This window comes from Leptosomus discolor, chromosome 7, assembly GCF_034619465.1.
Source record: "Leptosomus discolor isolate bLepDis1 chromosome 7, bLepDis1.hap2, whole genome shotgun sequence".
Taxonomy (NCBI): Eukaryota; Metazoa; Chordata; class Aves; order Leptosomiformes; family Leptosomidae; genus Leptosomus; species Leptosomus discolor.
Window position 1 is genome coordinate 9,176,825 of NC_141397.1, and position 23,116 is coordinate 9,199,940.

At 40.3% G+C, this 23,116-nt stretch overlaps 1 protein-coding gene across 6 annotated transcripts; it reads left to right on the top strand.

Moving 5' to 3' along the window:
• Nucleotides 1–3,283: 3,283 nt before the first annotated feature.
• CCDC126 (coiled-coil domain containing 126) lies at nucleotides 3,284–18,722 on the top strand. 6 transcript variants are annotated; one of them, XM_086467936.1, is made up of 5 exons: nucleotides 3,284–3,336; nucleotides 11,718–11,823; nucleotides 13,214–14,336; nucleotides 14,948–15,348; nucleotides 17,726–18,722. In XM_086467936.1, exons 4-5 carry the CDS (start codon nucleotides 15,111–15,113, stop codon nucleotides 17,905–17,907), a joined length of 420 nt encoding a protein of 139 aa, XP_086324062.1. In that variant the 5' UTR covers nucleotides 3,284–3,336; nucleotides 11,718–11,823; nucleotides 13,214–14,336; nucleotides 14,948–15,110; the 3' UTR covers nucleotides 17,908–18,722. The 6 variants fall into 6 exon arrangements, with proteins under 6 accessions (XP_086324062.1, XP_086324063.1, XP_086324064.1 ...); XM_086467937.1 differs by having other exon boundaries at nucleotides 14,199–14,336; XM_086467938.1 differs by having other exon boundaries at nucleotides 14,204–14,336.
• The last annotated feature ends 4,394 nt before the right edge of the window (nucleotides 18,723–23,116 follow it).

The following is a 23,116-nucleotide window of genomic DNA, read 5'->3' on the forward strand; positions in this document are numbered from 1 at the left end:
CCAAAAGCCATTCTGAATCCATGTCATCATCTGTCTTTTATACCAGCTTTACTCCGTTTGGCTCCAGTAGACAGATTTGCTCATCTCCCTTTTCAAGTGTAACTTAGTTAACAAAGCACTCATTCTGCTGCATTATTCCAGCAGGATTTTTTCATTGCTGGGATCCTAAAATGTTCTGGCAATTAAACCCAAAAGAAAAATGGGAGTCACTGATACCAATAGCTATTTTTAAAAACTCTGATCGAGTTTACATTTTAAATTGAAAACTACAAGCTCTCTTCACCGTTTTTTTCCATAACTTTTCTGCCTTCATTGTTCTCTATGACAACTTAACCGTAGTTTCCTGGAGCACAAAGTCAATAATTATTTGATTTTACATTTCAACTTCCACCATTTATTAGTCAGTAAGACTGCAAAGGTGATCTGTGTCTTTGGGAGCCTCTCTGCTAAATGGAAGATGGTTCAAGCACAGACAACAGCTAGAGATGGTCTAAAGGATCTACCAACGTGATGTAATTATATGTGCCTCAAGCATGCCTCACGGAGCTTTTTCAAGCAATATTAATATACTGTTAGCTTTAATGCAGTAGTGAATATATAGTATTCACAATTTGGGGAAAAAAATGCACTTTTGGGGGAAAGCTGGGCCCAGATCAGGCCCATTCCCTAAAGTGAAAGGGTATGAACTGGTAAGGAATCGGAGAGAGAGAAAAATCATGTGGCAGTAAGGCAAGTATAAGGCTGTGTATGTACACGTACAGCTCAGAGGTTAACTGATTAAGTGAGAGGCAGGAGGTACCGTAATCACAGCGCACATTGATTAGCGCTGTTCTCTAGCCATTACCGTGAAGCAGTTCAAATGTATTATGAGAGAGGAAATTGTTAATAGATATTTGAAAAGGACAGAGCAATAGCTATGCAAATTCCTATCGGAAGGACAGTCTCCAGACAGTGATGGGCATGGGAAAGGAACAAAGACAACATTGCAGCAGCAACCTATTTTTGCTTTTTTGGGTTTTGAAAAACAATACAGAACACTGCAGTATAGCAAGTTTTTACTCCTGCAATCCTGGGCTTTTATCTATCCCTTGAAATGATGCTGAGAATATTATTACTCACAAATATGAGGGCCATGTAAAGACTGATCAGGTTTGATTTTCGTATGTCACTGAGAAGAAACAACTTGCTTGATATTATTTTGTGGTATAGTTTTTACTACGCATCTTGGATAAGGGGAAAAAGTATCATACTATTGAGATGCATGCTCCTGAAAGATGACCAAGTACACGAGGCCTTCAGGCAACAGGAATCAAGAATGTTATTAATAGTTGAGAGTTCCTGTCGACAGAGGGTATGTTTATAATGGAGACAGATTTCTTAATACAATTTTGACCTCCCCAAGCAAATCTTTCTGTCATTACACCATTGACAGATTTCCCTTTCTTTCCCTAGTAAGCTGTAATTGCCATGTAAATTATATTTGCAAAGACATTACAGCTGTTCACTGCATGTCTATGAAAATAAAGGATTAATCACTGAGCAAATAGTACAGTAATAAATGGCAGTAAATAGCTGCCGTGTTTGCTATGTGAAGTCCATTTCAGACCATCTGCTTTTGATCCTTTCAAGAGGAAATCTTGACAAGAAAATACCCACAGAAACGGATGAGGTGATTCTGCTTTAGAAAACACTTCTAACAACTATTGGTGCTGCAAAATATACAGTCAATCTGTTCACGCTGTTACCAAGTATTTCAGTTTTTATTTTTTTGCCTGTCCTCATTCAATGTTGTATCATTTAGCAAAAGACTTTTGTCCATGGGATGGATTGCATAATAAATACATCGTTCCTCTAATGCAGCTTCTGAATGCTCTGCGGGAATACAGCCTTCCATCCAGTTCACAGTTGACTAATTTTCTCAAAGTTAAATTAACTCAGTTGAACACCAATATTTTCCAGACCAACATGAAAAGAAAATTTTTTTTCCAAAATATGTTTCACAAGATTCTGAAATAAGGGACTGCAAACTAGTCAACATTAGAAAAGCTTTATATGTAACTGATTCACTGATTGACACGATACCACCTGCCAACAGTTTTGTCTGTCTACTGAGGTCCAGGCCACTGACTCCTCTGCTGCATCAATATCCTTTTTTCTATTAAAGCAACAGATTTAAACACTGAATTTTCCTGCACCTAATCCATGCAGAAAAAAGGTTGAAAACCAGAAAGGAGCCAGGTGGGCTCCTCTTGACTGGGAGGGAGGGGAAGCTGCAGCGCAGGTGTGGGGGTACCGATGGGGAGGTGGGATCAGCAAGCTGCCAGGACAACACCACTCGCTGTAACTGCGTTTATTTTACGGAGGATGCAATGTTGCAAACAGAACCTTCCCCCACACCCCCCTGCAACACCTGACCTGTAACCAGTACCTCAGCTGGTAGGTAGGGGCAATCCTGAAGGGAGTGAGATAGGGTTAACAACAGATACTCCTGAACACCAGCAACACTGCAGCTGTTGAACATGCTCTTATGTTCACCTTTAGCTAACCCATACCAACTTCCTTTAAATATCACCTTGCAGGAAGGGCCTGAGGTCACTTGCTAGCACAGCCCCATACCCGCAATCTTATTTACTGTCACGGTGGGAGTTTATATACTGTCCCAGCCGCGAACAGTCCAGCGAGTGCAGCTGCGGGTGACAAGAACGAGAAGGCGGATGAAGGCAAACTCCCTGCACCAGACCCGAGGGCCGGCCCTCGTTCCTGAGGCCGCTCTCAACATTCACTTACGCCGTTAGAGGGCAGAAACGACATTTTTGCCGCTCTGTACTTCTGAAGACAATCCGTACTTGTGGGCGTCAGTGGGAATTGACAGCCACGGCCACGCGGCTTTCCAGCTTCCCCGTGGGCTCCTATTTGGAGCTCGACGGCGAGCGCTCCCGGGAAGGACCACCGGGCCTGCAGTTACCCACCGCCCTCCCGGACCTCACACAGCCTGCCTCGCTCTTCCCGCCGGTGGTCCCGCGGGCGAAAGCCCTACGGCCAGCCCTCCTCGTCCCGCGGCCAGCCCTCCTCGCCCGCCGCGGCGACCACCGCCCGCGGCCCAGCGCTCCTCACGCTCCCGCCGCTCCCGCGCAGCCGCCCTTAGCGGGCGAGGAGGCGGGAAGGCGGCCTGCGCCCGGCCGCGCATGCGCCGCAGGCAGCGCGGGAGGGGGGGTGGGCGTTGCGGCAGCCCTCTTGGCCGGGACGGGGCGGGGTTTCGGGTGGTGCGTCACGCCGCGAGGCGGGCGGAAGGGGAGCGAGCGGCGCCTGTCAGACGGGTGTGGGCCGGGAGCGGAGGTAGCGCGGGGCTGGGCTGAGGGGCCGCGGCGGGCGGGAGCGGGGTGCGGGCGGGCTGTGCCCCTTGGCTGGGGAAGGGGCGAGGGCAGGGCCTCTTGCTGAGCGAGGGTGGCGGGGGCTTGGCAGTCCGTGTGGGGAGACGCGGGACGGGGTGGGGGGGTGGGGGGAAGGGGGGGGGGGGGTGGGGAGCGGCGTGGCCGCGGCCTGTCAGGCAAAGTCAGGTTTTCACCGCGCCTGAGCGCTGAGTTTTGTTGTCCCCCGTTTCGGGACAGGTTTATCTTCCTTCTGGCTTGGGCTGTGCTTCTGGCCCCTTCCCCCGCCCCCCCGCCGGTGTTTGCGCAGCTTTCCCTCCTTCGCCGGGCTTGTCCTTCCGCAGCGAGTCGTGCCGCTGGGCGGCGGGGGCGCTGGGTGCTGCCTGCAGGTGGGTCTCCCTCCCGCTGCGCCAGCCCTGGCTGTCGGGAGTGGCGGCTGTGTCGCTGCAGGCCCCTCTTGGGGTGCGTCCTGCCGCCCGCCGTGGCCGGACGTTCCCTTCGGCTGGATAACTGTATTGCGGGGCTGTGATGCAGTGGCTGCGGATAGTGAGGGGGCAGCGAAGGAAACAAGGGTTTTCTGGTTTCCTTCCTTATTTGCAGTGGTTTTGCTGTCATAAACTATGACTGCAGTGACTCTGCAAGATTGATGTCTGTTTTGTACTGTAAGGACCTACCCCTCAAAGAGGCAAAGCGTGCTTACAGTGATGTGATGGAACTTAGAAGGAAGAAAAAAAATGTTTGTTTAATCCACATTCAAGCAGAGGCAGGATCCTTAGTAACCATGGGTTAAGTGGTCTTCTGGCACTGACAACTTTGCATAAAAAAAATAATAGGCCAAACAATTGCTTTAGGAGATTATAAAACATGAAACTTTCTGATAGCAAGAGTCGTGGAATAACACTTCCTTATTACAATATAATAAAATTGCTTTTGTATGTAACATCTGATGCTATTTTAACTACATTTCTAATCTTCCATTAAATTTATTTGTGTAAATATTTATAACATACTATTATTGCAACCTTATTTCTGTAGCTCCATTAATCATTTATTATTAATAAACTTTCATTTCGGTTTCCTAATCTATCATGATAGCATCCTGTAAATTCTGTTTTATGTATCTTGTCATCTAAAAGATACTGACAGCTAGACTGGAGTGTAATTTCTGTGTTTGTGTGCCACAAAGCAAAGCAGAGAGAGTTTTTGTTCTGTCCTATGACATGATGTGGAGCTTCTTTAGTGCAGTTTAGATCTCGTTAACAACAGGGGCATTTTTGGTGGTGGTGTTCTGGGGTTTTTTTGTTGTTTTGACCCCTCAGTGGGTGAACTGGGCGGGGGGAGCATTTGTTGGCTGTGAAAAGTGAGCTTTGTAGGAATTGTGACTTTTTTTTTTAATAGAACCTTCAGAATATGAACATGCTGAACATAATAGCTAAGCACGCATGTGACTTGTTCGAATTGTAGTGTTTATTTTGGAGCAAATGTCGTGAATTGCTGTTTCACTCTTGTGAGAATATCAAAGGAGACTATATGAAGATGATAACAATATATTGTAAGTAGCATCTTGTTCTAGTGTCACAAGTGGAGCAACTGCAGTTTTAGATCAAACGTGGAAAATTATTGCTACCTTTGGTCCCATTTTGACTGCTGGAGATACCCATGTGTATAAAACCTAAATTATTCTGGCCTCTTTTTGTTATTTTATGTGTTACAATATATAATTGTTTAATAACTCATTTCAGGTACTTGAGAACTCCAGAGGATTAAGCAATTATGCTGGAATTCCTTTTGTCTAGTAAATAGGTCTTTTTTCCTAAAGCTTTTACGGTTGGAAATAAAGCTACTTTCTTTTGTGTTTTTTCTTTTCTTTTTTTAAAGCTTTTGTAGTTGCTACTTTTAGAGAGCCTTTTGGCTTTTAGCTTCATGAAGGAGGCATTGGTGTTAGCTAATTGCGTATTGTGATTTAGCTTGGGGACTGGATGTCATTTAACTGCTAAGAGTAAAATATTTCCCCTGGAGTTGTACCTTTTCCAAGAGTAGTTAAGGGCACTCGTTCTTTCTTGCATTTTGCCCAAACTGTAAGGAGGATAAATGGATGCTGTCATCTTACGTTGTCAGCCATGTAGTCAACATATCTGAAGACTAGTAAGTGTCAAAAATAGCCATTAAAAATCTGTGGAGCTCAATCATTCAAATGAGCATGTTTTGTGCTGGTACAAGTTCACTGCTAAAATGTACTTCATATGGCGTTTGTTATTTAGTGAGCTCTTTCACCTGTGATTGAAAACTTGTACCATGAGGTAGGCTTGGTTTCTTCGACTGACCATTATTAATAGTCTCCTAAATTATCTTTTATGATTGTCAACTTTACAAAAAGTTATTTGTATTACCATTTGTCTGTGTAATTTAAAAGATTAATTTTGGTTTGCTCAAAAGTAAATGGGTTCTTTGCCTACGTGAAACAGAGCCTAGACTAGAGGCCTAGACAAGAGGACTTAAACCTTCTTCCACTGAAATTGATCTCTTTGGTAATAATGACAAAGTAAGAGGCTACCATGATATAAATAATCCAGTTAAATTCTGGGTACCTTCTACTTAATTTTAACAAAGAAATATTTTGCAGTGCACGCCACCGTGGTGCTGTGGTTAACTCCTCTCGGTCATAACCCTTGCTATGCTAAGATAAACTGATGAGTCAATCTAGAAATAATAACAGATGAAGACAAAAAGAACGTACCTGTCTTTAACATTGCCTCCAGTGTAATTTTTCTAAAATCTTCAACCAGATCAGCCTCCTGGGAGGGAGTGCAAATCTGAGGCCCGCTCTGTATTGCAGTTTTACCACTGAAACATACTTTTTGGTGGACACCTTGCACACATTCATACTCAATTTGAATTCTGCAGATTTCTTGAAATAAAACCAGGCAAGTTAAATTCTTCCTCTCTCCCCAGTGGCACAAGCCCCTTTTTGTTACTGGTCTATGGGAACAGTGCTTGTGTGGATGCTGCACTGTGTGTACAGGTATGATCAGTTCTGCAGTGGCAATCTCTCCACCACTGCAGCCATCACTTCGTTAGTTGAGTCCCCCTCCCCTCCCCTTTTAGTTCTCTTTAATGAGAACCCCCCATCCTTTTAGTTCTTTTTAAAATGTTCAGTGAAAATTCCTCTCTTCTCAGCAGCCTACATTCATGATCTTGCAGGTATGGCGTGCTCTAAAACTAGCTAAAATTAGCTAAACATTATCATCTTGGAAGGAAGTTTTGGAATCACAGGGGCTTTGGGAAGAGTGGTGCAAACACAGCTGTGAAATTTCACAAGGGAGTAGAGGTACTAGTTAGGACTTTGCAAGGGAGTACTTGACACAGCCTGGTGTTCAACTGCAATGAAAAAATTGTGGCAGTCTTAATGAGAAATGAGAAGCTCTGTTGTAACTGTGGTTCTTGCGAGCAAGGGTCCTACTGTGACCTGCACGGCAGCAATAAAGCATAAAGAAAAAATAAAGTATCCCAGACAGACTGAAGCTGAGATTTTTGTTGTTGTTGTTTAAGAATCTGATACAGAGATGTAGAAATGTTTTGAGGCCCAGATGGACCCAGTGGGAGAAGGGGAACTTCAGCAAGTATAATATACTGTCCCCATTGATATCTGCTTTCTTTAATTTTCTTCACAACCCTTGCCAAGTCATTTCCCCTCTCAAAATCTTGAATCTTGGCTGACTGCCCACAGGCAAGGAACAAAGAATTTCTGTTTTTAAATAGTTGGTTTATTTTAAAAGCATTTGCTGACAGTAGTAGGCAAAATAAAGGGGGGGAGGGGGCACTGAAAAAAAAGCCAGGATACTTTAAGGTACCAAAAAGTACTTAGGCAGACTCCTTAGACATAATGGGAAATAAAAAACAATTGTTGGCAGAAAAACCCAATGCAAATAGGACTACATGCATTCAAAATAGAAACAAGTCACCAGTTCGCCAGTATGCCTGAAATACTGAAATACAAAAGGTAATCGAGTGGTTGGGTACTCAGATGATTTCACACCAAAGCCACTGTAAACTTGATCTGTGGGTTTTCAAGTCTAAAGGGATATGGTTTTGCTTTCAAATCCAAGTCCAGCTACAAGACAAATTGGTTGTGTGCTGTTCTTAGAAGCCTGTAGGAGGTAAAACTGTTCCTGGTTTAAGGTAGGTTTGAAGCAGTCCCAGCAGCTCATCAGCAGTGACAGTATCTGTCAGCTTGGTGAGCTGTGACTTCCGTTGGCCCAGATATCCTTTGGCTGCATTGAGAGACAGGGACCAGTTGGAGCACACAAGGAGATTTTCTTCTTTCTTTGTTGCAGCACTGTAGAAGAATAGGTATTCTTGGTAGGTAGTTACCCATTTTTGCTGTTCCCTTGCATTCCCCTCATGCCTTTCTATGATTTCACTTGGAATGCCCATTACAGGTATTCCCTGAAAGACAGGTAGCAAGGGGATAAGGGTTTGGGTTGTGGTTTTTTGTGTTTTTTTTTTTTGTGGTGGTGTGTTTTTTTTTTTTTTTTTAAGTGTTCCTTGGTAATTGCAAGTCTAGGGCATGCAGAGGCAGGGAGTGAAGGAACATATGCTGTGGGAGAAGGTGTAAAGATAGATGTCCTGGAAAAGACACCAAGCACTAGGCAGACTCCTTTGGCAGTGCATTGCAAAAGTGGTACAGAACTGCTAAACTTGCAGTCCAGCAGCTGTCATACTGATAGGGCAGCCTTTTTTTGGCCAGAAATACGCCATCTTACCTATTCTTCAGATGGCAGCATGTTGTATAGTGCTGTTCTTTTCACTTGAGCCTAACGGTTATTAATATAAATTCTCTCTTCTGTCAACTGATCTATGATGCAGTCTGGAAAGACCCTCAAGTCTCATCAGCACACAGGAATAGCATTTTGATGGGCTGTGTTGTGTCAGGCATTGCTGAGGTTTTGTCAATAGGGTATTCTTCTCTTTTTCCCTCTCTGCTGGTGACATTCTTCTCTTGACCAAATTTTACAGCAGCGTAAAAGGAATAATTGACATACTGAGTTGATCTCGTGAAAAGACAGCTCAAACATGGTTTCACTTGTCTGGGGACACGCATTGCTGTTAATTGTTTGCTCCAGAGTAGAATATTGTGCTCTTTTATGACGCTGTGCAGCTGTCTGAGTGAACCTGACTAATGAACCTGGAACCAAAGGGCAGTGTTGGTCTGCAAAAGTCACCAGGACGGATGTGCCAGTTCAGGAAAATGGTTTTATTGATGTCTTTTCAAGCACTCCTGTGCTCTTAAAACTGTGAGGAATGTGAATCTTCCTTGGGCACCAGTTTTAAATATGAATGATTTGGGAAAGATGATTTGTGAAAGGGAGTTTGTTATGTGTAGGAAGGGAGAACCGAAGTTTCTGTGTATTGCCAGGAATTATAGTCCTGTTTGTCAGCTGCACCTCATGCAGATTTTTCTCTGACTGCCAAACCGATAGCTGTCTAAGACTGCAAATTACCAGGTTGCAAACATCATTTTTGGTGTTCTAAAAAGTCTCAGCATGTAGCTTCTGGGCTTCTAGGTGCTTATTCCATTGTCCCCGTCTTCAAAGATTAATTGGTCAGTGAATATGTTCTATGCTTTTTGTGTGTGTGTCAGTCATTCTGTAGACTTCCCATTTTTATTGCTGCACAGTGACTGAGCCGATAGGTTTCTGAAAACATAGAACCAGCCTGTCTCCTCTCAGAATGGTCAGCGCAATGTCTGTCAGCTGAGTGACCGTGATGCTCAAAGCTTTCTGTTAGAAAATCAGAAAATTGGAGGTCACAGAGGTAAATGGGTGGGGGGAAGCTCACTCTAAGTAGATGCAAAAAAGGAAGCTAATAGAATAGAGCTGATAAAACAGTGGAAGTATTTCCTGGCATTCTGTAATGCCCTGCGATTTTTGTCTTCCTGAAATGTTAATTGGCAATTGCAGTGAGGTATCATCATGCCTGTTTACAGCACAGCTTATTGTTTACTAATACAGGCCTCTCACTGTACTGAGAGATGTATGCTGCCATAAATTTAATAGAAATTTCTCATATAGACTTAATTTCAGTATGTTAATTTAAAATCCTTAGTAATTTCATGAACTTGTTATGCTCCCACTGAGATTGTAATAAACTTTTGTACTGCACAAGTATTTTATAGTAATTATTAGTGTCAGCTTTTATTTGTACTGTCTTAATTTGTTTGCTGTCTGTTGTGTTACAAGATACATTTTCCCCCTTCCTCTGTCTGCAGTTGGATGCAGTCTCCTACGACTGTATCTGGCTTTTTTTTTTAATCTCTGTCTTGATAAATCACTTCTAGTGTTTATACAGTTAATAATAATAATTGGTCATAAAGCCAAACTTGCTTTTGAATTCACTGTGTCATGTTGTTGTTGATCATAATTTGACAATGAGGAACAGATAACTAATATGGTAGTAAGTAATAGATTGAATAAAATTCCCATTTATGAAGGCCACTTTCTTAATATATTAAGTCATTAGATACCTATATAGGTCTCTAGGGTATTGCTGGGGAACTACTGCCTCAGTATTTGGCATTCTATCTTTCAAGATACGTAACTAAAGAGGTGACTTTATTGGACCATATGTTAACAATATTATTTTCAGTACATTTTTCTTGGCTTTATCTTTAAAGTCTTTTTGATCCTTGAATGGAATGGGATTCTCAGGCTTCAGTTTTCTGTTCTTCACCCCTTCTTGACTCTGTTTCATTAGTTTTTTGCTAAAGCTGCTTACTAATAACTACCAAAAATACCTGATGGGCCTGCTGCTTTCTTTTTATCTTATAAATGATCATCTTCATCTGTCCTCTGCATCTTTCAAAACCAGAAGGTACACCCTGTCTCTGCAGCACAGTTTTAAATTTGCCCCGCTGATGCAGATAACCACTTCTAGTGGTTTAGGAAGGCTGGGATCTCTCAGAAAGACTAGAAAAAGTGATGACGAATAGGTACTGGTCTTCCATGAGCTGACTGACTAGCACAAATGATAGTGCTATGAGGTGCGTTGTAACCTTGTAAGGATTTGAGTATGCCTTGTTTTCATGATACCATGAGATTGTTTCAGAGGATGTAGGAGGTATTCCTTTGCCTTACAGACTGTTACATTTTTGGTTTATACATGAACATAATCTCTGGGTTTTGCTGGGAAGAAGTAAACCAGAATCCGAGGAATACCTTGCAAGAGAATTCAAGTATGATGTTTTTCAAGTGGGCTGATTTCCATGGAGAAGGGTCAGTATCGCATTGAAGTCCGATGCTGCTGTTTAGTTAAGTAGCATCACAGGTACTAGAACTTTGCTTTATTATGGGACATATAATGGATTTTCTGTTGCTTTTTCTTTGGCCTTTGTTCCTTTTGTTTCATGCACTCAATAATATAATGTATATATGACTAATGTTGGAACCCAGCTCAGAGGATAGAGACATGATTTTATTTTGAAGAGGATGAGTGCCTTAGTTCATTGCTTTCATTGCCAGATGTACGTCAGTGTTTGTTGTGGTATTGCTGGACAATGTTAAATCCACATTGGCAGGCTTTGGCAATACGTTTCTTAGACAACCGGCAGTGGCAACAGTGAAGAAAACCAAACTCCCTACGCCTGTGAAAGGCAAACCTAGGCTCAGATCCTCTGTTCAGGAATTGCTTGTAGTTCAAAGTTCTAATGTTTCCCCTGGCTTGGGCTTGTTGTTTTCAGAATGATTTAGACACGCGAGTTGATTTTAGTGTTGAAAAATTGCCCCTTGAATCGGTCACTTCAGGCTGCCTATTGAAAGGATTATCTGGAAGATACTATCTTCTTCATGGATTCTCAGATTGCTATTTTCCCTGCACAGTCAGGCCTGGGGTTTTGTTTGATTTGGGGCAGGGAATGTGTGTGTGTTTGGTTTTTTTTTTTGGGGGGGGGGGGGGGGTTGGTGTGTTTTGTTAGGTTTGGTTTTTGTTTTTTCCTTTCCCTCCTTGGATTTTCTAATTTTGTCGTGGCTATACTCCTTCATCATCATGGTTGTCTTTCCTGTCTCAGGTTAGGCATTGGTAGGAACTCCAACAAGGCGTAGCTCCATTATGCCCTTTTTTCCTGTTGCTCTCTGCAGTGCTTTGACCTCTTTTGCCATAAAAACCCTTCAGCTGTAGCTGGGAGAGTGCTAAGCTTGGGTTCCTACCCAGGCTAAGTCAGTGTGAAGAGGGAAGTCTCAGCTTGCTTTTTCCCCTGCTCAGGGAGTGGTGGGTGAGGAGAAATGGAGAGAATGAGGGAGAAGAAAGATCACAAGAGATAGTGTTCCTTCTTACCTGTGTGCTGTTATCTCACAGGATATTACCGCTGAATTACTGAAAACAAAGGTCCATTCTGAGGACAAGTTGTGTTTAAACTATCATGTTCGTGTAGAGAAGTGCTGACCCTTCAAGGCGACAAGAGGTAAAAGAATATTCCAATGCATCCATCTTACTGTGCTATTTTCTCCCCAATATATATGCCTGCTGCTCTGATACCCTGTTTCCCTACTTGCAAATCACACAGGTATAAGCTTGCTTTTTTTGGTGGTTGTTGTTACTCCACACTGTGTGTGTAACCTTGGAAGGGTCTTGGAGAGAGTGTGTTACAGGTCACTAGAAGTGCCTGCTTCAGGAAGAAAGTGGAGAGCAAGTCTCCAGAACTTTGGAATTACACTGGAATTCATTAAGGGGGAACAGCCTCTAAAAATGTGTAGGAAAAGGGACAAGTACAAATAGTTCCCTTCATTTTGGTATACCTTACTCCCAGTTCCTTTGCCCAGTGTCAGTATTTGGGTGTTATGCCATTTGCCCAGCAGGTTAAATCCTTGATTTCCGTTCGTTTCAGTAGTCAGCGTGTGCACTGTGAATCAAATATACATGGCAAAGACCCAGTCTGCAATTCCTACTGCGCCTTGGCGGGAGTTTATTCAATCTGTTCCTCTTGGCTAGGACTCTTATCCTGGCTTGTGGTCTTATTTACAGTGTGATGGCAGAGTTATTTCCACTCCAAAGCTCTGTAGTGAAATTGTTTAAATGCTTCAGGATGAGATATGGCTGGAGATCTGTGGAGAGCTGAACTTAATTTGAATTCTGCAAGAGCTATCTGTTATTTTCAGACTTTTTTTTTTTTAAATAATATAAAATGTAGACTTCTGGGAATGGGGGTTGAAACTTGTGGCCTCTCCTTGAGAGGTACTGTTTGGTCTTTTGAGCCATCATGTGAATACCCTACCCCTGTACCTCGTATGTAAATGTTTTCCATCACATTTGATACTATTCGGGGTTTATGTAGATGCAATTTATGTTTTAAAGGCTGAGTGCAGAGCTATGGATTTGGCAAAGAGCTAGGGAAAAGAAGTTTTGTTAGTTCATATTTAGGGAGGATCTGTTTCAGGAAATCTTTAACCACACAATTCCAAATATTCGTGCTGATACTGCAGAACATAAGTTTTTATTGTTTTCTCTTATTTTATGTACTTATGACAAATTTGTGTCTTAAAAACAGTTTTTTGGGGGATAAGCACATTCTTTGAACAAAGTACATCCCACTGAATTTACAGTGGGATTTCAAATTATTGCATATTGGCTGTCTGTCCATGTGCACGGTCATATCCCACAGTTAAGGTAAAATAAGCTATTCCTCATTCAGTGACTTGTGATTGCCACTTACGCTAGTATACCCAACAGGAAAATTAAGATTTTATGTACTGGCTGTTACTATAGGGCATTTTACACACAGTAACTTGTTACTTTACAGCACATTTGGTGTCCAAGTCCTAATTTTGCCCCTGCCTTGGGCTGATCATTTTCAGAATGATTTAGATCTGCATGTTGATTTTGGAGCACTTTGAAAATTTGTCACTTGAATCGGTCACGTTGGCCTGCCTATTGAGAGGATTATCTGAAGAGCGAAGGGGAAGGGGAAGCGACAAGCACAACTCAGAACCCTGCTGGCAGCGACCCTTGTGTTTGCAGCAGAGCGTGGTGTGTCGGCATAAGGCCAGTTGAACTGGTCAGCAGAGGTGGTGAAAAATACTGTGGAGGCAGAGGTTAAGTTTAGATGGGTGCTTAGCAGGATAAGAACTTCAGTCTCAGTATTCTAATAAAAACAGAGACCTATATACCACAGTAGAAAGCCTGGTGGGGAGCTCTATTCAATGTGTAACTTCAGTCTGGAAAGTGCTCATGTCAGGTAATATGTGGGGAAGAACAGGCAATAACAGGGAAAACAACTATTATGTAAAATGAGTAGCTTTATCCAGACTATGTTAAATAATAGAAACTGCCCCTCAAAAAAAGTATTGAATAATGGGAGAAGTTTCAGAGGTGGCTGAGAAAGGAGAAATACAAGGTACACGCATATAGAGACTGAAAAGATCAGATTTGTTCGAGGAGGGGAAAAACAAGTAAGAGAATGATACACACATAAATATATGTGTATATACCTATATGGTGAATCTGGAACATCTGCTGTCACTGTCTTAGAACACAAGAAGAGCGATGTGTTTCACTGAAATTTTTCCCAAGACTGTTTTGGGGTTTTTTAAGTATGTTGAAATCTGTTACTGAGCATTCGGATGTATGCATTTATAATAAAATGGAAATGGATTCTGTGTTCTTCCCTCACACTTGCTTCAGGTTAGGTTTAAAAATGTATTTCTGTTATAAAAGTGCATGGCTTGGAGCTCTCAACTTCAACCATTCCATGTGAAAATGAAGGTCTCTTTAGTCCTGCACTTTATTTAAGGTGTTGGGGTTTTGGTTTTTTTTTTTGTTTTGTTTTTTGTTTTCCTCCAGTACAGAGCTCCCTGAAGATGTCTGGCTCATACTGCTTCAAACTGTCTGGACACTGGCTGTTTAACTGCTGAAGCTTTCCTACCACTTCTTGTTCTCCTGGAGCCTTAATCTATTGAGGAATCAGAATTGGCTACTATGGTAAGACTTTTTTAAAGTGGTAGTAAAATGCTAAAAGTGGGTGCAATGTGCCAGTTCATTTTGGTTTTATATCTTTATTAGCATGACACCAAAACAAACAAACAAAAAATCTTAATGCTGAACAAAACCAGAAGAGGATGATGCCCAACTTCAAACCCACCAACCAACCAAGGAACTTTGTTCTGCGTTTTATCTGTTCATACTTGCTTTATGCTTCTAAGTGAGGGATAAGAATCAAGTAAATAATTTCACAGGATAACTCAGTAAAATGTTGTGTAAAAGTGTTTTACAAGTCTCTTCTAGATACTGCTTTTTTGTGTGAAATGCATTTGGGATGAATGTCAGTTCAAATTACAGTATTTAAAATACTTAAGATGATTTGTAGAATCATAGAAGTTTTGATTTTTGGAGGAAAAAAATGTTAAAAGTAAGAAGAGGAACCCTTGTAAACAGCAGGTGAGACAGAAGGATGACTGCACCTCTAAGCAGATACAAATCCACAACTGTTTGCTAGATTATGCAGTAATACAGCATTTGGAAACTGGTATTTGTCCTTGATCTCAACAACTGCAGCGGTTTTGAATAACCAAGTGATATTTTACAAATTTCAGGAATCAAGAACAACTAAAACATGAGAAGCTGTATTCAAGATGATCCAGCCAGAAGATTTTTCACTTCATAGAAACCTTATTTTTGTTTAATATGTAATATAATTTGACAAAGCCAAGTTCAATTACTTATCTTGAAATTAAGACGCACCTGTGGCCTTCAGAAATGTTTCTAACATTTTCAAGAAAAAATATGTCCCAGAAACTGAGTATGTTTTTACTAGTTTTTGGAATCATTTGGGGTTTGATGTTGCTACGCTACACTTTTCAGTATCCAAGACGCCAAAGCAGTGCAGAGTTGCGTGGCCAGATATTAGATCTAAGTAAAAGATATGTCAAAGCACTGGCAGAAGAAAATAAAAATCTGATGAATGGTGGTGGTGGAGCTTCTATGGTGGGATATGGTAAGAGGAAAAAACCCATATTAGTTATTAAAATATCTTTTTTTCCTGAAAACTGTAAAGCTATACTTTTTTCTTTTTTCCTTTTTAAAGTAATATACTGCTCTTTAAGAGAAAAAATTCTCTGTGTTAACTGATTTGATTTCAGTTTATTCACTGAAGTTGAAGATTAAGATGTGGTGTAAAATCCAGCTTGAGACATGAGATTTTTGTTTTCCAGGAATTTTCTTACCTATCTCCAGGTATATGACTACTGTTACTTAAAGGATTAACAGTAACATTGGGCTTTTTCTGAATCTTAAACTATTGAGGAATAAGCACGTGCTTGATACTGGGACAAAGTTTTAGATTAAGTCCCTTCAACGTTCCAGATTTTTCTTTCCTTGGTTTCCTTGGTCCTTCCTTTCTTTTTCTCTCCTTGGTTTAGAAGCAGCCGTTAGAGGTAAGGTCCCTTGTCTCTAGAGCTTTGATACTTGCTGCATCTTATCTCTGATTTACCTGTTAACTTGATGAATGTGTCCAGTATTCACTGGTAATATATGCCTAGACCCTGTGCCTGTCTTCTGAAATACAGAAAAGATAGATGTGAGATTATAGTATTGAGATCTTTTTAGCAAAGCTATAAAAATGTCTTAATTTTAACTCTTTGGTCCCTCGTAGCTTCTCTTGAAGGAAGGCTGCAATGAGGTCTAGTTAACCCCTTGGGGGCTAGGTTTGAAGAAACTACCTGCGTTCTGGCATGAAGGGAAAAAATATATCTGAAAATAAGGGTAGTACAAGGCTTAAAAAATATTTTTTTTAAATTAATATATGTAAAGATGTATATTACTGTACTTTGATCCCCTTCCTAAGGAATTGTGAAAAGGGTGGGCTCTACCAGTTGTAGGATGCCTTTTATAGGTGCGCTGGAAAGAGTACAAACAGCAAAATGTCTGAACTCTTTTTGCTGCTGCTCAGGAATAAGGAGACAAGTCTGTGATGACAAGATGAGCAGGAAGCAACCCAAGAGGAGGAGGACAATATCAAATGTCGTAGCCTTTAATTCTTTCATTCATTAAGTTAACATTTTTACCACAGTAAGAAACTACTTTTTCTTTTCTTCCCCCTTTTCTCCCCTCCATTTTTTTTTTTTTGCCTTCAAGGATCTTCTGCCTTTACTGTGTCATTACTTTTCTGTGTAATTTGTTTTTAAAAAGCCTTGTGTACTGCAGCTTTCTACTGCTGTGCATTTCCAAACGAGATTTGCCTTCTGAGGTTTTGTCTGAAGTTTAATAAAAATTCAGTTAACTCTTGATCTACATACTGATCATCAGACTTACAGCTTGAGCAGATAATTCCTTCCCTCAGACTGTTGAGCACAGAGTGGTACTACAGAGTACATGACCTCCAGTGTGTCATTGACAGCAGACCCTGCTCTGGCTCGAATTGGAAAGCAAATTTCTTTTTTTGGTCAAAGATGACATTACTAAACAAAAACTAGTTAATTTTAGAGGGAGGGACTGACCCGAGTGTGGGTTTTTTTGTTTTTTTTTTAATTTACTACTAGTGTTTTAATTTTATCTGGATTACCCTTCTTTTTTCACTTTCATACCTGTGTTTTTCCTCCCCAGTTTTTCTGGTTAGTTAAGAACTGGTTGAGGGGTGGGGGGGCGAGAGAGACTCTGCGTGTGTTGGGGGTATCTTAACACCTTGTAAAACCTGGTCAGTTTGTTCATTTTTTTCCCCAATCTGAGAGAAGATAGTGATATGAGCATTAACAACAGCGTAATTAGTTTTTCTTGAAATGTATGTTACTGGTTTTGTGTTCTAGAATACGGGAATTTTATTACTATCCTTTTGTTTTGCAATGAATACAGGCCTAAATATATGGACTTTTTTTTCCTACTTTATAGCTTATGTAAGAAGTGATAAGATACTTTCTCATAGCAGTTTTTCTGTGGGATAGATCTGTTATTTAGAGGAAAGCTATTAAAAACTACTTTTTTATGTTGGAAAGTATTTAGATATATTCTGTTGCTGTGCAAGGCTAAAAGGTGTCATAGCTGGGTATTCTAGTGCTGTTGTCTGGATGAAATTTGAAATACTGCCTTTGAATAGTCACTAGCCTAATGTTCCAACTAGTAGTTTTGTTCTTACACTTCAGTATTTAATTGGCTTCCACCACTATTATGGTGGTATCTTCCTTGCCTAAAAGAACAAATAAATGGTATTAAAGAAAAATCAGGCAGCTATTTAATTCTGTACTTGTATAATAATCTGCATTCTTTCTGAGAAAGTGTAGCAGGAAGGATGGCATGTCTTAAGATGTATGTTGAAATAGCAGTTCTTTTCCACGCAGAGTAAATAATGAGATTTAATCTGTTTTTTCCATTATCTTCAGCTGATCTTAAGAGAACAATTGCTGTTCTTCTGGATGACATCTTACAACGCCTCGTGAAATTGGAAAACAAAGTTGATTACATCGTTGTGAATGGCTCAGCAACAAATAGCACTAATGGAACTAGCAATCAGGTGCCAGTAATGTCAAATAAACGTGTAAAACAAGCAAGCAACATTAGATAGCAAACAGGGCCACGTTGTGTTGCTACATCTATGATAAGTAATATTTAAGATAAGCTTTTTATCGCTGGCTAGGACAAAGCAGTAGTTGGCTCCAAAAGAAGCGTAAGCTGTTCTCTTATACCATGTGCTGGATCTATGTAGGCCTAACTTATGTGCATAGGTTCTCAAAGCATTATTTCATTGCCTTTGAGCAGTACTTCTGAAGTGGTCTTTGTTGTCTTTAAAGATATTTTGATATCATGATTTGATGTAGTATGCCATTGGGTAGTAATAATAAATGGAAAGTAATGGGGAACTTATAGGTAGGTTTCTAAATATATTTATTTAAGTATAAATATAACATATCTTTTGGATAGGTGAGCAGAATTGTAGCTTATTCATTTTTTGTGATCTGCATTACGCCGCGGTAACTGAGGAAAACGCATTGTTAAACAGATGTTAGAAAATGTGTATACTTAATAATATTTTGTTATTCATTTACTAAAACAAGATTAAATTGAGGCTAGCATTGGCGGTAATATTTTAAAATTGTGACCCAAAGAATGTGTTTATTTGCACTATCTGTCAGAATAGCTAGAGAGAATTTACTGTATATTTAAGAAAATTAATTATAATAGGAAAGCATCCTAGGTAGTAACACTGTCCAGGTATATCTTTATGCCGGAGTTAGGGCAGTTAGATTATCAAAAGCAAATCATAATCTGTGATGTCTTAGATGATTATTTCTTACAAAGATATTTAAGTGTATGTATTTTGTAATTGCAGATAAAATTATTTAAGTGATGGAAATAAATTTTGGATATGTGAATACTGTTTATTTTTATTCACTGCTGTTTCTTTTTAACTTTTTAGTACCTTGCAATTTGTGATGAGTATAGCACCCCATCTCCCTGAATTGCTTTTTTCATCAGGAGGAAAAGCAATGAAGGGAAACAAGGCATCTCTGCAGTTAACAGAGATAGACGTACTAAGGGTGTCTTAACCATGGAATATTTGAGAGCTAAGGTGATGTTTGCCTTATGTCTAAGTTAGCCTTATAGCAAGGTGAATTGCAGTGTGGATGCACTGTATTTCAAAATGTTACTGAAGTCATATTAACAGAAAGTGCCACTGAGCCTGTTTCTTAAAATGTACTGAATGTTTGCAGCGGGGAGGGAGGGTACATTCAGGGCATTTTGCCAAAAGTGTGCTGTGAGTGGGGTTTTGGGGGTGGGTGGGGGTGGCCTAATTCTATATTAAGGCAAAAAGAAGCCAGTAAAACCGGAGGTGCTGGATGGTATACCATCCAAAGTTACGGGGTTTTTCTTTTCTTCTATTTCCCTGCTGACACTCTGGACTGTTACAAAGGAAAAGTACACTCACAACCATAGTTAGTATCCAGGTGATTTTTTTTTTTTTCTGTCACGTTGTGTGTTAACATGTATTCCAATGGAGAAAGAGAAAATAAATTTTTAATGGTACTTGTAAGGGCTCCTAGTTGTTTGTTTGGTTGGTTTGGTTTGTTTTTTTTAAACAGTCTTGTCATTCATGCTACATGTGCTCTAGGTGTTTCTGGATTGGAAAACTGTACCTCTCTGAAGGTTAGTAGTGGTCTATCTGGTATTCTTCCTGCTTGATCACCAAGTTCTTTTGCTCCTGAAATTGTACTGCCCTGAAACTTTCCTCAGGTTAGAGGTGAGGGGAGAAAGAAAAAGGGAAGAGAAGAGAGAATTACTGTTTTAGATCTTTAGTGGTGTCTTTTTCTTTGGAGGGCAGAGGGACATATAACCTCAACTATATAAAGAACTCCTGATTTGGGGGGGGTGGGGTGTTTGTTTTGGGTTTGTTCTTTAAATCTTTTATTAAATTGTAAGGCTTGACTTTGCCCAGCTGTAATTTTCCTCAAGTGTTTACCAGATGCTTTAACTAGGTAATTGGTAGTATGTCTGTGCCTGTGAATGATAACGTAGGTAGCAAAAAATCCACTCCCAAACAAAAGTTCTAACAAAGAAAAATGGGAAGAAAAGAGTATATTGATTGCTGTCTGAACAGCTGGAAGCACCACAGCTCTCAAATTCCACAACCAAATAACTGGCAGGCAAACATTTTTCTTAGGGAAGATTGTCTTGATTCTTTAGTTCTTTTTGTAGCTGTCCTCATCTAAATAAATAATTTTTGAATCTCACCATAGTAACCTTAATGTAATTAAGATATCTAAGCATTGTTTAACAACTGTGTGGTCCCACATTAAAGAACCTTTGGGGTGCATGGATGGACAGATACTCCACAGAAACGCACTGAGATAGCTCTTAACAAGCTGTTTATCCACCATTAGAATCACAGCAGATCGCTGATCCGTCCTCAGTGAAATAATTTAAAACGTACAGAAACATGGCACAAGGATGTAGATGTTCTTGTAATCAGTGTGGCGAAAACTCAGTATCCTTGGCATCCAGTAACGTGGCGAAACCTCAGTATCCTTGGCATTCAGTAACATGCCAAACATACTGCACAGTTGTCTGTTTTTCCAAGTAACTGCTAAATACTTGTTTTTCATTAACACAATCATTTAAAAAGGCTGGCTAGATAGATCTAAATTCTAATTGAAAATATTTGCTAATGCAGAGGTTTCCAAACTAGATCGTGGCTGTGATGTGTGCAAGTTGCCTAAGTGGCCAAGTGCCTGCTGTGCAGGTACATGTTCAGGGGTTAACTGCTGCTCTTGCGGCCTCTGTTCATGGGAATGCAGAAGCAGAGTAAATTGGGGAACCTCTACAAGAATTTTATTTAGAAAAAATTACTACATAAAATTTAAGATCCCAGTTTATTATGTTTCCTTGAAAACCTTTTAGAAAATACTTCCTCAAAATACTCAAATTAGTGGGACGAGCTAAATCTCTAAAACATTTTTACTTAATTGGTGTGTAAAGGTCACGTAGAGTGTCTACTGAAATCTTTAACAATTAATCCAAATATAACCTCCTTACTCGGGACTGTGTCCTTTCATTAGTTTGTGCCTCACAAAACAAGGCCGTCTGCTATCTGTGGGGTTTGATTTAATGTATTTGATAGTAGGTAAAATACTTTCTCAAAGGCAAGAGTGAAATGGGAGGCTTCATAGCCGCTAAGAAGGTGAATTAGAGTTTCTTGAGGAATAGACTGTTACTGAATTGATACTCCATTAAATCTCAGTTTGTCTGGGATGATGCACATGTGCATTTTTATCTGTTTAAATGTATCATTTAGGTTATTAAAATGACACCCAAGTTAAAGAAAAAAACCTGCCCATTACCTATATATATGAAATCACATCACTTAAGCACCAGTGACATCACATGCTACTGAATTATTTTATCCATAAGTGATCTTAATTACTACAAATCTCCCAACTGTGTTTGTCAGTACCTCCAGCAAAAACCTTTCATTATTAATTGACCTTTGCTTGCATATGAGCTTGCACATCCCCTGTGGCATTCATCAACTTCTGTTTGTAGAAGTCTAATCGTGTTCTGTTTCTCTGATGGCAAAACTGAAGAGAAACATGTTGACATTTTTAAATGCCTGCAAACTAGGGTTAATAATACGCAAACTAATTTTTATTGTAGCATAATGCATGGTCATGGTTAGAAGTTTGTAAGTGAGTACTGTTTGCATTTGCTCTCAAGTGTATCAGAATATTGATAACAAATGTGGAGGGAGGAAACAATTTGATGGAAACTGTTTCCATTATTCTTTCTGCCACTTCAATTCTTCTCATTTTCAGAACAGCTAATTAGAGATAGTCATTGACCAAATGCATAGAAATAGAATGACTACTACAAAATGACTTGGTCTAAAATATTAAAACAGTTATTTCTAAATTACTTATCCTTGCATTAATAAAGTGGCTATCTTCAATTTACTTAGGTATTTCACTGAGATGAATTTTAAAGCACTTGTCAAACTTGTAAGGGTCACACATTTTATTGTTAACAGAGGGTGTTGAGAGAGACTGTCAACACCCTACGCAGCATTAAGCTGTTGCCTTTGATGTGCAGGCAGCACCTTGGGTCTCACAGAGCTGTACTGTAAGCGAGTGTCCATATGTTCAACCCACTTTGATGTGTTCAGAGATCTTGGGCCAGCAGCATCCGTATGCTACATCACAGCCATAGGAGATAAAACACGCCATCTGGATTTCTGTTCCTTTTGCTTACCTTGTGGCATGGCCTCTTTACAGGAGCAGAAAGTGGGGGGGTTTCCCCCTTTTTTTTTTTTCCCTGCTAGTCAAAATTGTTCGATAGTTTACCGTGTAAAATCTGGTTTGACTCAGTCTTTAATGAATTTTATTTTGGATGTCCATTAACAATCTCTTGGAAGGGATGAGAGACAGGAGAGGGTTTTCTGAATCTGAAATGTATTCCAGTACTCATGCTATGACAGTAAAACAATGGGTGCCTGAAAAACCTTTATTAGTTAAGATCTCCATTTCTTAATTACAAAGTCTTTCACCTTTTGTATCTGTTCCCAAGTAAGTCTATGAGCACAAATTTGGATCCAAGCAGATGCTGGGGTGCTAATAAGCTCAACACTGTATCACAGAAAAGACTTGCTGTGATCAAATCCAGGAATAAATCCTCAATTTTTAAGATGGAAGGTAGTTCACAGGACAGGTAACCCACAAAAAATTACTTTTGATTTCCTGCTCTCAATACCTTCACACTGACTGTTCACCATGTAGACTAATGTGTAGCTCTCACCAAAAGCTGCCTTACTCAGAGACCAGGCTCTGCTCTCCAAACTCAAACTGTATTTCAGAGCACTGGTTTTAACAAAGAACTGGCACAGATGAGGTACCTCAACCCATGACATAGGAGCTCTGCTCATTCTGTGTGAACCAGGCTTGCCAGAGCTCTCCCCCAGTTTTATCAGCACTGCTGGGATCTCTGGCACCAGTGAAATGTGCATACAGATAAAGATCTTCAAAGACCTTCAGTTTTGTGCAGCTCCTGCGCAGCAGTGTGGTCCTTGGTACGTTTGAATTCCCTGTCTGAAGAGCTTCTTGTCCTTCCCTTTCCCCCATCTGTTTCTTTTTCAAAGTTTTGGTCACAGGAGGAATTTTCCCTGGAGAAAAAAAATCCTGACTTTTTTGTGTGGTTTTCTTTTCCTCTGCCAGCTTACTTGAGGATGCACTGGCTGCAGTGAGGACTTGCTCCCATTTATTTTCTGCCTTTAAGAGGGACATGTTCCT

What these genes read in the sequence shown, in the direction of transcription:
- CCDC126 (XM_086467936.1), top strand. Translation starts at nt 15,111, where the DNA reads ATGTTTCTAACATTTTCAAGAAAAAATATGTCCCAGAAACTGAGTATG. An exon ending in AGCTTCTATGGTGGGATATG is followed by an intron (nt 15,349 to 17,725) that starts GTAAGAGGAAAA and finishes CATTATCTTCAG; the next exon opens with CTGATCTTAAGAGAACAATT.